The sequence below is a fragment of the Phasianus colchicus genome, chromosome 9 (assembly GCF_987193195.1).
Source record: "Phasianus colchicus chromosome 9, bPhaCol1.hap1.1, whole genome shotgun sequence".
Classification (NCBI taxonomy): domain Eukaryota; kingdom Metazoa; phylum Chordata; class Aves; order Galliformes; family Phasianidae; genus Phasianus; species Phasianus colchicus.
Genome location: NC_143444.1, coordinates 4,449,285 through 4,460,910, shown reverse-complemented (window position 1 = coordinate 4,460,910; position 11,626 = coordinate 4,449,285). Strand labels below are relative to the sequence as shown.

General features: G+C 57.2%; 1 protein-coding gene across 1 annotated transcript; it reads left to right on the top strand.

Moving 5' to 3' along the window:
• Positions 1-1,962: 1,962 nt before the first annotated feature.
• On the top strand, positions 1,963-5,300 carry LOC149916763 (uncharacterized). The gene is made up of 4 exons (XM_090145783.1): positions 1,963-2,680; positions 2,822-4,617; positions 4,877-4,946; positions 5,140-5,300. The coding sequence occupies exons 1-4, from the start codon at positions 1,963-1,965 to the stop codon at positions 5,298-5,300; spliced, it is 2,745 nt and encodes a 914-aa protein (XP_090001909.1).
• Positions 5,301-11,626: the final 6,326 nt, after the last annotated feature.

Below are 11,626 nucleotides of genomic sequence, written 5' to 3'. Positions count from 1 at the left end.
GGGCTCTTTAACATCTTTATCAGTGACATCGACGACAAAATCGAGTGCACCCTCAGCAAGTTTGCTGACGACACCGAGCTGAGTGGTGCGGTTGACACGGTGGAAGGAAGGGATGCCACTCAGAGGGACCTCGATGGACTTGAAAGGTGGGCCCGGATGAACCTGATGAATTTCAACACAAAAAAGTGCAAGGTTTCGCACTTGGGCCGAGGAATCCCAGGCATCCCTACAGACTCGAAGAGCAGTCCTTGAGAGCAGACCTGCAGAGAAGGACCTGGGGGTCCTGGTGGATGAAAATCTTAACATGAGCCAGCAGTGTGCCCTTGCAGCTTGTAAAGCAAATGGTATCCTGGGCTCCATCAGAAGAGGGGTTACCAGCAGGGACAGGGAGGTGATTGTCCCTCTCTGCTCTTGTGAGGCCCCATCTGGAGTACTGTGTCCAGGTCTGGAGCCCCCAGTACAAAAACGACAGAGAGCTGTTGGAGAGGGTCCAGAGGAGGGCCACGAAGATGAGCGGAGGGCTGAAGCGCCTCTCCTTTGAAGACAGGCTGAGGGAGCAGGGCTTGTTCAGCCTGGAGAAAAGGTGGCTGCGGGGCGACTCATTGCAGCGTTTCAATACCTAAAGGGAACCTACAAACAGGAGGGGAGTAAAGGAGAAGGGGAAATGGTTTTAAATCGAGGGAGGGAAGATTGAGGTTGGATGTCAGGGGGAAGTTCTCTACTGTGAGAGTGGTGAGGTGCTGGAACAGGTTGCCCAGAGAGGCTGTGGATGCTCCATCCCTGGAGGTGTTCAAGGCCAGGTTGAATGGGGCCCTGGGCAGCCTGGTCTAGTATTAAATGTGGAAGTTGGTAGCCCTGCATGTGGCAGGGGGGTTGGAGATTCATGATCTTTGGAGTCCCTTCCAACCCGGGCCATTCTGTGATTCTGTGTGATTCAGTGAAAATGCAATTGTTGTGAGAAGCTGTTTCTGAGTATTGAGGCAAAATTTAGCTCATAACTTTTTTATTCAATAGCAGTCTATACAATTAAATTACCTTCACATTTGTTTTAGTTTCCAAGTTGATACGTAACAGCTAATTAGACAAAGGCCTACTCCAAAATATATCCTGAAATATGTGTGCCTTGTGGCAATCAGGAGATGTTTAAGAAGTAAACCAATTGCTGGAGCTGGGGAATTAGGGACTGTGGACAGATAATGAAGCTTCGCCTCTGCAGCCGGTTCATCCTCGCCTTGTGCCCAGCTCCAGCACGAAGCCCCTCATCTGGGATGTGCTCCTTCCCAAAGTGATCCAGAGAGGACTTCCCAAAGACAGCAGTTTATAAAGAATCAATCCAATCCGGATTCAAGCCAAGGACTAAAGTCATTCTGTCACAGACTGCTCCACCATGGGTCTCATTATGAGATGCAGCTCCCACCACAACTCTTGCTCCACAGCGAGCTCATCTCCAGAGACTTGAGCTGCGTCCCGCACGCTGCTCCACAGAGCGCGGCACATCCGAGCGCTAAGCGGGGCCGGAGAGCCGCAACACGAAGACGGGGCCGAGGTGCGGACGGGCCGCTCGGGCCGGGTGGACTCGGCCGGGCTGGGCGACGAGACGAGGGCAGGGGCCGCTCCGTGCCGGACGCGGCCGCTTCCAGCCGCTTCGACGGCCCCGGCGCGGCCGAGGGCGAGCCCGTCAGCGACGGCGACGGCGACGGCGACGGCGACGGCGACGGCGCCGCCGGGAAAGGCGCGGGGCGGCCGCGGAGACGGCCGAGGGGAGCGGGGAGAGGGGAGCCCGGCGCCGGGGCTCCGTGACGCGGGCCGGCGTCGCGCCCCAAGGCCATTGTGACGCGGGGCCGCCGCGAGGGGCCGGAGTCCCCCGGAGAGAGTGCCGCTCACTCTCGGGAGAGCGGCTCCGCGAGGAGGACGCGGCTCCCCCGGGTGCGTGCGACCGAGCGTCTGCGCGAGGACGCGGCGATGAGCGAGGAGCGGGAGAAGAAGGACGACCGCCAGCCCGACGCGGGGCTGCCACGCGTGCGCGACCGCCGACAGGTGCGGGCCGGGGAGGGAGGCGCTCGGGCTCGGCCGGGCCGCCGGCGGCCGTCGAAGTCGCCGCCGCGGGGGACGCCGGCCGCGCCTTCGCCGCCTCCATCCCGGTTCTCCTTCTCCCCGCAGGTGGTGCCGCCGGGCGGCCGGAGCCCGGGCTCGTCCCTCCGCGGCGTCCGTCTGCCGCCGCTGCCCGGCCCGGAGAGCGCGCGGGCCTCCGGGAGCCGCCGCGCACAGGTAGGGAGCCCGAGGGAGGCGGGGCCGGACGTCTTCCCGCGCCGCGTGGGGACCGCCCTGTGCCGGTGCGGCTGTGGGGAGCGGGGCGGCAGCCGCCCGCGGGCTGAGCGCTGCCCTCGGTGCTGCGTGCGGCGCGAGCGGCGAGGACCGCGCTCACTCGGCCTTTCTCCTCGGCTTCTCTTGCAGGCGGGCGGGCGGCAGTTCCTGGAGTCGGCGACCGGCGGCGGTGCCAGTGGCCAAAGCAGACAGCCTCAGCCACCCTTGCTGCCTCGCTTAAGGCGGGCGGGGCTGCCGGCAGCAGCACCCAGGCGTGCAGCAGCAGCTTCTGGGGTCTGCAAGCTGCCTGCTCTGCCAGCGGCAGCCTCTTCCACAGCATCTCCAAGTGGCAGAGCACGTGCCGTGGGCATCAGGGGCAGCAGACTCCCAGTCCTTGCCCCGAGACCTCCGGGAACCTTGCATGTCCAGGACGGGACAGCAGGGGCTGAGAGCCGGGGTCCAGCCCTGGAAGTCCCCTCAACTGTTCTCGTGCCTCGGCATGCCAGACCCATTAGAGGCAGCAGACTCCCAGTACTTGCCCCGAGACCTCAGCACACACCGCAGATGTTGTCCAGTTGCAACACACGGTGGGCAAACTCTGTGAGCGTGCCCAGGCCCAGTGCTGCCAACACTGCTCAGGGAAACCTGGGCGTACGCTCCGCGACATCGAGGGCTGAGGCTCAGATTCCTGCCTCTGGTGGTTCCCGAACCAGGGATGCTGGAGTGCAGGTTGAGCTGCAAGAATTAGAAGAGACTGCTGAGAGGGAATCCGCAGGATGTTCACCTGGCAAACTGCGGAGCGCATCTCTTGCCTCACCTGATGAGGCAGGCAGCATGCCTTCGGCTTCTCTTCTGGCTGCGGACCCTGGGCCTGGAGGACACCTTGAGGCTTTGGCTGTAACAGGTCCTGAAGATGGGGAACACTCAACTTCTTCCAAGGCTGAATACTTTCCAGAGGAGGCCAATGCAGCACCTTTTTTCTGGAGAGCATGCGAGGGAGAAGAAGAAGAAACGGCTAGCACCATGCCTGAATTCTCCAACCAGTCTCTGGGAGAAGAACAGAGGTTGCAAGATCCCAGAGAGGTCTACGGGGAGGCATATGGATATCCTCCAGTTCACCCAGCAATCCAGAGAATCCGGGATGAGGCAAAGAAGGACCAGATGCTGTCCAACTGGAACATCTCCTGGCCAAATAGCATGAGCGTGCCCCCGCTGCTAAGGCCCCAAGCAACAGAAGACAGTGCCAGTGCAGCTGACAGTGCTCAGGACACGCTGAGCGTCTGCAGTGTGACATCGAGGGCTGAGGGCCAGTTTTCTGCTTCTGATGATTCCTCAGCCAGAGGTGTTATAGTCCAGGACTCGCAGCTAGAGTTGGAAGAGGCTGCAGAGATAGAAACGGCAGGACAGTCATCTGGCACCCTGCAAGTTGCATCTCTTGCCCCATCTGATGAGGTACGCACTGTGTGTTCACCATCTCTTCTGGATGCTGAGCCAGGGCCTGCAGGGCACCTTGAGCCTTTACCTGCATCAGTGCTGGAAGATGCAGAAAGCTCAGATTCTTCCGAGGCTGCAAGCTCTGCAGAGGAGACTGATGCAGTATCGCTCCCCTTGCCAATGTCCGAGGGAGGAGAAAGAGAAGAATCAGCTATGGCCATGCCTGAATCCTCCGGACAAGGTCTGGGAGAAGCACGGAGACTGCCAGATCCCAGCGAGATCAACAGGGAGCCCTCTGGGTACTCTCCTATGATCCCAGCAATGCGGAGAATTCGTGAGGAGGACAGAAACGAGCAGATGTTGTCACACTGGAATATTTCCTGGCCAAGGAATGTGAGAAGCCCCAGGCAGCGAAGGCTCCAGGCAAGAGGTGACACATTCAATAATGTTGGCGCTCTTCAGGGCACGCCAGGTATCTGGCCCACGACATCACGGGATGGGTTTCTTGACTCTGGTGACTCCAGAAAGTGGACTGTTAGACTGCCAGTTATACTGGAAGAGTCCAGTGATGACAGCGACAGTGCTGCCAGCACTGCTGAGGGCACGCTGGATGCCAGAGACAATGCAGTGAGAGATGAGGGCATGCACCCGCCCTCCTGTCCTTGCCCTTCAACACTGGAGAATGTGGAGGAAGACTGGGGATGTGACTCTGAGGAAGATGCTGCATCAGAGGCAGTCAGCATCACATCCAGCACATCTGATGAGCCATCTGGTGAGGTGGAGGCCATTTCTTCAGCTTCATCTGTAGCTGCAGATCCCATGACTGAGGAGCATGTGTCAGCATGTGAGGGAGCAGAAGATGTGGGCCCTCAGCATGAGGTGAGCAAGGTCAGCACCAGGCATGAATTGGAGGCAGAGGCAGGAGTGGTGCCTGGAGTGTGCGCTGTGGGGAGATGCCTGGAGATGCTGTCTCCTTTCCAACCAGCTCCATGCATTAGGGTGGACAGCCCCTCTGTTATTCCTGCCTTGCCTTCAATCAAAGGGGCCTGGAAAGGGGATCCCTCCCCTGGACCCCTGGCACCCACACCATCAACAGCCAGTGGTATTACAGGTGTGTGGTTTTGTTCTCTTCACACAGGTTTCTGCAGAGGCTGAAGAACGTGCACAGAGCTCCGTGTGCTTCAGAGATGCACCGGAGGATGGCCCAGGTACGTCCCCAGACAGAAAACAATCCCAGGGAGGGACCTGTCAAGCTCAGATGGCCCACCAAGTGGCATGGAGGCTGACAGCGTTCCATGCGCTGCCATATCCAAGCCAGTCCTCCCAGGGAAATTCCATGGTGGTGGGTGGCAGGCAGGAGCTCGCCTCTGCCCCTTGCCTACAGCTCTCTGTCCCCCACAGGTACCACAGCCGCACCACACACAGCAGCTCGCCGCCGGATGCCAGCTGTCATCAGGAGTGTGCTCCGGGCTCTGCGCAGGGTTTGCACCTGCAGCTGCATCAGGGGACAGCGAGAGGAGAGGCACGAGGCTGTAAACACCAGGCAGCTCCCCAGAGATTGATTCCATCCTGTCAATGTAGAATTCTGATTCCATCATGTCAGTGAAGAATTTTGATTCCAACTTGTCAATGCAGAATTCTGATTCCATCTTGTCAACATAGAATTCTGATTAAATGCTATCTTTATTCTATCCTGCCTGAGTGCTGTCTCATCTGTGCACTCATGCATGGTTGGTCTCTGAGTGCGACTACTGGGCTCAGAGCACGGGGCAATGGATCCATGTGTCGGTGGTGGCAGCAAGTGCAGAGAGCGTGGGCGTGCAAGGGAGAGTGATTTGTGACTTGCAAAGTGTGAGCTGGCTGAGCCGGTGTGTGTGTGAGGTGGGCTGTGATGATCGGGGTGAGGGGCTGTGAAAGGGGCAGCCCTGGTGGGAGAGCACCGGTGTGTCTGTAGGGGTGCGAGCACAGCCAGGCACCTACTGAGAGGAGACCAAAGTGTCCCGGCTGGCTCAGGGCTCCTCAGGTGTCTCACTGCGCAGGCTTGGGTATTCCCTACGTTGACATCATTATTCCCCCATATGAGGACGTCATCAGTATACAGACAAACCCAGACACCGTGGTCCAACGTGAGCTTCTCCAGCCTCCGTGCCAATGCTCCGAGCGCCAGAGTGGGCGAGTGTCTGTACCCCTGGGGTAATCGGGTGACTGTGCATTGCACTCCCTCCAAGTAAATGCAAATTGATTGTCCTCCACCTTCCTCAAGGGGACCATAAAACAGCTGTCTTAGGCATCAGTGGCAGCCAGAAAGGGATGAGGCTGTTCCCGTAGGGCAGTAATCAATTCTGAAACATTTGGGGCCGCTTTTGCTGAAGGGGCAGTCTCGGCACCCAGACGCCTGCAGTCCACTCTAAGTCTCCATTTGCCACAGGGCTCCCACACTGGCCATACAGGAAAGTTACAAGGAGAGTTTGCAGGTGCTGTAATCCCTTGATTGCATAGTTCAGCTACAAGGGGGGGCTGTGCCTTCCTTAGCTCCTAAAGGGAGTGGGTTGGGCTTCATGTTTGTTGTCTTGGAAGGAAGTGGGGCCGGGGCTGCCTACAGTAGTCTAAGAGTTGGCCTAGAGGCAGAAGGCCTCTTCCCTCCCCAAGCACTTCATCAGTGCTTCTGCCTGCTGACACTGCTGTTGCTCCTCAACCAGCTGCTCTTATAATTTTCCTACTTCCTCCTGCAAGGAGGAGATAATGCTGGCTCCTGAGAATCATGGCTGCCCATAGTACTTGTGAGTGTGACCAGCTGTGTCCCGAGTACTGCACAAACCACTGCTTTCCCTCTTCTTCAGCGATATTTGTATTCTGCCCTTAAGTCTGCTACCCAGTTGCATACTGCCTGTTGGTTCTGGGCAAGAGAAGAATCAAGGTCCCTCAACATTTTCAGAATATGCTCTGGGCTATTAGGATTGCCCATCCCTCCTTCCATGCTTGGCGCCAGCTACTCATAATGTACTTCAACAAACACTTTTTTTTTTTTTTATTCTTTTCTTTCCACATCCCTTGTTGAACTTTATACTGTCTGCGCCTTGGCCCTCCCGATGCCATCCCTGCACATCCAAACAACATCCCTCTGTTCCTCCCTGGCCACCTATACCTATCCCCACTTCCACTGCTTCCTTCTTTTCCCTCAGCCTTCCCAGCAGCCCCGTGCTCAGCTGAGCTGAGTTTCCTGCCACCCCTGCCTGATTTCTTTTTCTGGGGGATGGAGAGCTCTCGTGCTCTCAGAAGCATGTTCTTAACTGTGCTGCCAGCTGTGTTCCGTTCCTTTGTGCCTAAGGACAGTTTCCTAGGAGATCTCATTCAACCATTCCTTAAACAGGTCACTGAAGTTCACTCTCCTGAAGTTCAGTGTCTTGACTCCACTCTTTGCCAGGCCCATGTTCCTGGAGATCGCAAGCTCAACCAGGGCATGGTTGCTGCAGCTCAGGCTGCCTCCAATCTTAACGTCTTCGACCACCTCCTCTGCACGGATGAGCACCAAACTCGGCAACCACTGGTGACCAGCTGGTCCCCTCTGGTCCTGACCTGTCCAAGACCGGTACCAGAAAGTTACCATTATTGGGCTCCAGGAGTCTCCTGGATCACTTGCAGCTAGCTCGCCATGTTCATTTCCCAGCAGGTATCTGGGTGGTTGAAATCCCCCAGAGGGATCAGAGTCTGGGAGCACAACAGCTCCTGCAGCTGAAGGAAGAAGGTCACACCTACAGGCTCCCCTTGATTTGGTGGCCTGTAGTATTCCCCGACCACCAGCTGTCTTTTGTTGGTCTCGTCCCTGGTTTTAACCCACAGGCTCCCCACGTGTGCCTGACTATTTCTCAGAGGCAGCTCTTTGCAGTCTGTCCTCTTTTTGTCGTAGGCGGCAATTCCCAACCTCTCCTACCTTGCCTATCCCTTCTAAAAAGCGTATAGCCCTCAATTCGGGTTACGCAGGTCATAGAATCGTGGAATTGCTCAGGTTGGAAAAGGCCTTCAAGATCATCAAGTCCAACCACAACCTAACCATCCTACCCTCACTCTAACTACCCACCGCTGAATCATGTCCCCGAGCACCACATCCAAATGGATTTTAAACACATTCAGGGACGGTGACTCAACCACCGCCCTGGGGAGCCTGTTCCAGTGCTTAACACGCCCTTCTGTACACAGGATTTCCTGTGTTCCAACCTAAACCTCTGCTGGTGAAACTGCCTGCACGGCCTGCACTGCCAGCATTGCCAGCACTGCCTGCGCCTACAGCACTAACTGCCAGCACTGCCTGCACTAACTGCCAGCACTAACTGCCAGCACAGCCAGCACTAACTGCCAGCACTAACTGCCAGCACAGCCAGCACTAACTACCAGCACTAACTGCCAGCATGAACTACCAGGACTAACTGCCAGCACTAACTGCCAGCACTAACTGCCAGGGCCGAGGGCGGAGAGCAGCAGGGCCGGGCTCGGCCGGGCCGCTGGCGGCCTTTGAAGTCGCTGCTGCTGCTGGGCACGCTGCTGGCGACTTCGCCACCTCCATCCCACGCCTCCTTCTCCACACCGCCGTGTGTGAGGCAGATGCCGTGCGCTCAGCGTCGCTTCTGGCCACAGAACCTGGGCCTGCAGGACACCCTGAGCCTTTGCCTGCATCAGTGCCTCGGTATGCAGAAAGCTCAGATCCTCTCGGGACTGCACAGTGTCCGGAGGAAGTCAGTGCAACGCAGGAATACCTGCTGTCAGTGTGTGCGGGAGGACAAGGAGAAGAAACAAGCGGCTATGGCCGTGTCTAAATTGTCCACGCAAGCTCTGGGAGATGCCGCGAGATCGCCGTATCCCAGAGAGACCAACAGGTGGCGTGTGGATATCCTCCAGATCACCCAGCGATCCGGAGAATCCGAGATGAGGCGAGGAAGGAGCAGATGTTGTCCAGTAGGACCACATCCTGGCCACACAGCTTGAGCATGCCCATCTATGTCTCCAAGTGCAGAGCCGTCCCAGGGAGGGCCTGCTGGGCCCGAGCGGCCCGGCGAGCAGCTCCATGTACAGAGTCCTGCTGTGCCCGGGCCAGCCCTCCCAGGGAAAGCTGCGGTGCTTGGTGGCAGGCAGGGCCTTGCCTGGTGCCCGCCCTGCCCCTTGCCTACAGCTCTCTGCCCCCACAGGTACCGCTGCCACACCACACACAACATTCCTGCGAAGGCCACAGGAGGTGCACAGAGCTCCAAGTGCTTGAGTACAGGACTACAGGAGGATGGCCAGGGTACATCCCCGGGCAGAAAGCCATCCCAGGCAGGGCTTCCCAGCTCAGATGGCCCACGAAGCGGCACAGAGGCCGGCAGCACTGCATGCCCTGCCGTACCCAGGCCCACCATCCCAGGGAAGACCTGGAGTGGTGGCGCGCAGGCAGGGCCTTGCCTCTGCCCCTGGCCTACAGCTCTCTGTCCTGCACACGCTGCCTCACCACACTCTGAAACTCGTTGCTGGTGGCCCCCAGCCAGCTGCCCAGGCATGCGTGCAGAGCTGCCACAATGGGCTGCCGTGCCGTGGGGGCTGCCATGTGGGGACCAGCCCTCCTCTGCTTCAGCTCCTCTGCACTCAGCTGCCCGTGGGCTGAGGGCTGCCCTCGATGCTCCGTGCAACGCGAGCGGGAAGGACCTCGCTCACTCGGCCTTTCTCCTCAGCTTCTCTTGCAGGCGGGCAGGCGGGAGTTTCCAGTGTTGGTGACCTGCGGCGGTGCCAGTGGCCAAAGCAGACAGCCTCAGCCACCCTTGCTGCCTCGCTTAAGGAGGGCAGGGTTGCCAACAGCTGCACCCCGGCGTGCAGCAGCAGCTTCTGGGATCTGTAAGCTGCCTGCTCTGCCAGCAGCAGCCTCTTCCACATCTTCTCCAAGTGGCAGAGCACGTGCCGTGGGCATTAGAGGCAGCAGACTCCCAGTCCTTGCCCCGAGACCTCCGGGAACCTTGCATGTCCAGGACGGGACAGCAAGGCCTGGGAGCCAGGGTCCAGCCCTGGAAGTCTCAGCTGTTCTCAGGCCTCGCCATGCCAGATCCAGACAAAACTGCGTGGTGTCCCTGAGCTGTGCTGCAGCCGCAAGCTCAAGCGTCGAAGTGCAGCTGGCAGTTCCAGGGTGCATGGCGCCCTGAGACCACCAGCAGGAACGGCCCAGGTGCTGTCCACCAAGGCTGGGAAGGTCCACGCAGCTTGGAGAGATGCTCAGGAGGGCAGCAGCGACACTCATGCTGCCACTACACCATCTTCCAGAGCAGCTCAGAAGGGCCCAGAAGGGCAGGCAGGTGGCAAAGAGCGAGACAAGGAGCCCCTGCCTGCATTAGTGCCTGAAGATGCAGGTAACCTAGATTCTCCCAAGGCTGCACACTCTCCAGAGGTGGCCAATAATGCAGTGCTGTTCCCAAGAGTGTGTGAGGGGGAAGAAAGAGAAGTAACTGCTACCACCGTGCCTGAAGTCTCTAGACAAGCTCTGGGAGCAGCACTGAGTCTGCAAGATGCCAGAGGGGTCAACCAGGAGGCCTACAGATGTTCTCCGGTTCACCCAGCAATCTGGAGAATTCAGGATGAGGCGAGGAAGGAGCAGATGTTGTCCAGCTGGACCATCTCCTGGCCAAACATGAGCATGCTCAGGCTGCTAAGACCCCAAGCAGCACATGCCTGTGCCAGTGCTATTGACATTGCTCAGGGTATGCTGGACACCCGCACCACAACATCGATGGTGGAGGGCCTCTTTCCTGCGGCAGGAGAGCTCCTATCCTGGGATGCTGGAGTGCGGGATGAACAGCATAATGTGGAAGAGATTGCTGAGACAGGAACTGCAGCACAGTCATCTGGAGAGCTGCAGAATGCATGTCTTGCCCTGTGTGATGAAGCAGAAACTGTGCGTTCAGCTTCTCTTCTGGGCGCTGGTCCTGGGCCTGCAGGACACCTTGAGCCATTGCCTGCATCTGTGCCAGAAGATGCAGAAAACGAGACCACGCACTGTCCAGAGGAGGTCAATGCAGCACCACTCCTCCAGTCAGCAATGCAAGGGAGGAGAAGACGAGATAGCTATGCCTGTGCTGGAATTGTTCAAAGAACCTCTGGGAGAAACACCAAAACTGCCAGATTGCAGAGAGCTCTACGGGGAGACCTATGGATATTCTCCAATTTTCCCAGCAATTCGTAGAATTCGGGATGAGGCGAGGAAGGAGCAGAGGTTGTCCATCTGGAACATCTCCTGGCCAAGCAGTGAGAGCATGCTCAGGCTGCTGAGACCCCATGCAGCACATGACAGTGCCAGCGTTACTGACACAGGTCAGGGAATGCTGGACACCTGCACCACAACATCGAGGGTAGAGGGCAACTTTCCTGATCTAAAAAATTAAGCTGTAACATATCCTTAGAAATAACTGATGCGGAAAGTAAGAATACCATATACATGTGAGTAACATTTTTAGAAACATAATTACCGAATTACCTAACAAATTATTTCCTACAAAACTGCTGTAGATTTTAAACGTTCTAGACAGTGTGGATATAGTATTGTGAACTAGGAAACACATTGTAATGTTGTTCATTCGACCGGCAGAAGCAAAATACATTTAACATACTTTCAAGGAGTCAGGGCCTTTACACAAATCAGTCCTACTCTGGAGCCGTATGCAGGCTCCAAAATATTCCCCTCTATCCTCCTTCCGAGCTTATCTCTACACAAGGACAGACGGATGACCAGAACAATGACCCTGTGTAAAATGGGCACAAATGTTAGGGGGGGTAATTGAACAATTAAGAGGCTATGCTTATGTTTATGTTGTAAAAAACAGACATCGGAAAGTTACGACCAAATGCTTGTTAAGAAAGCAATTGTTAGAAGGCAATT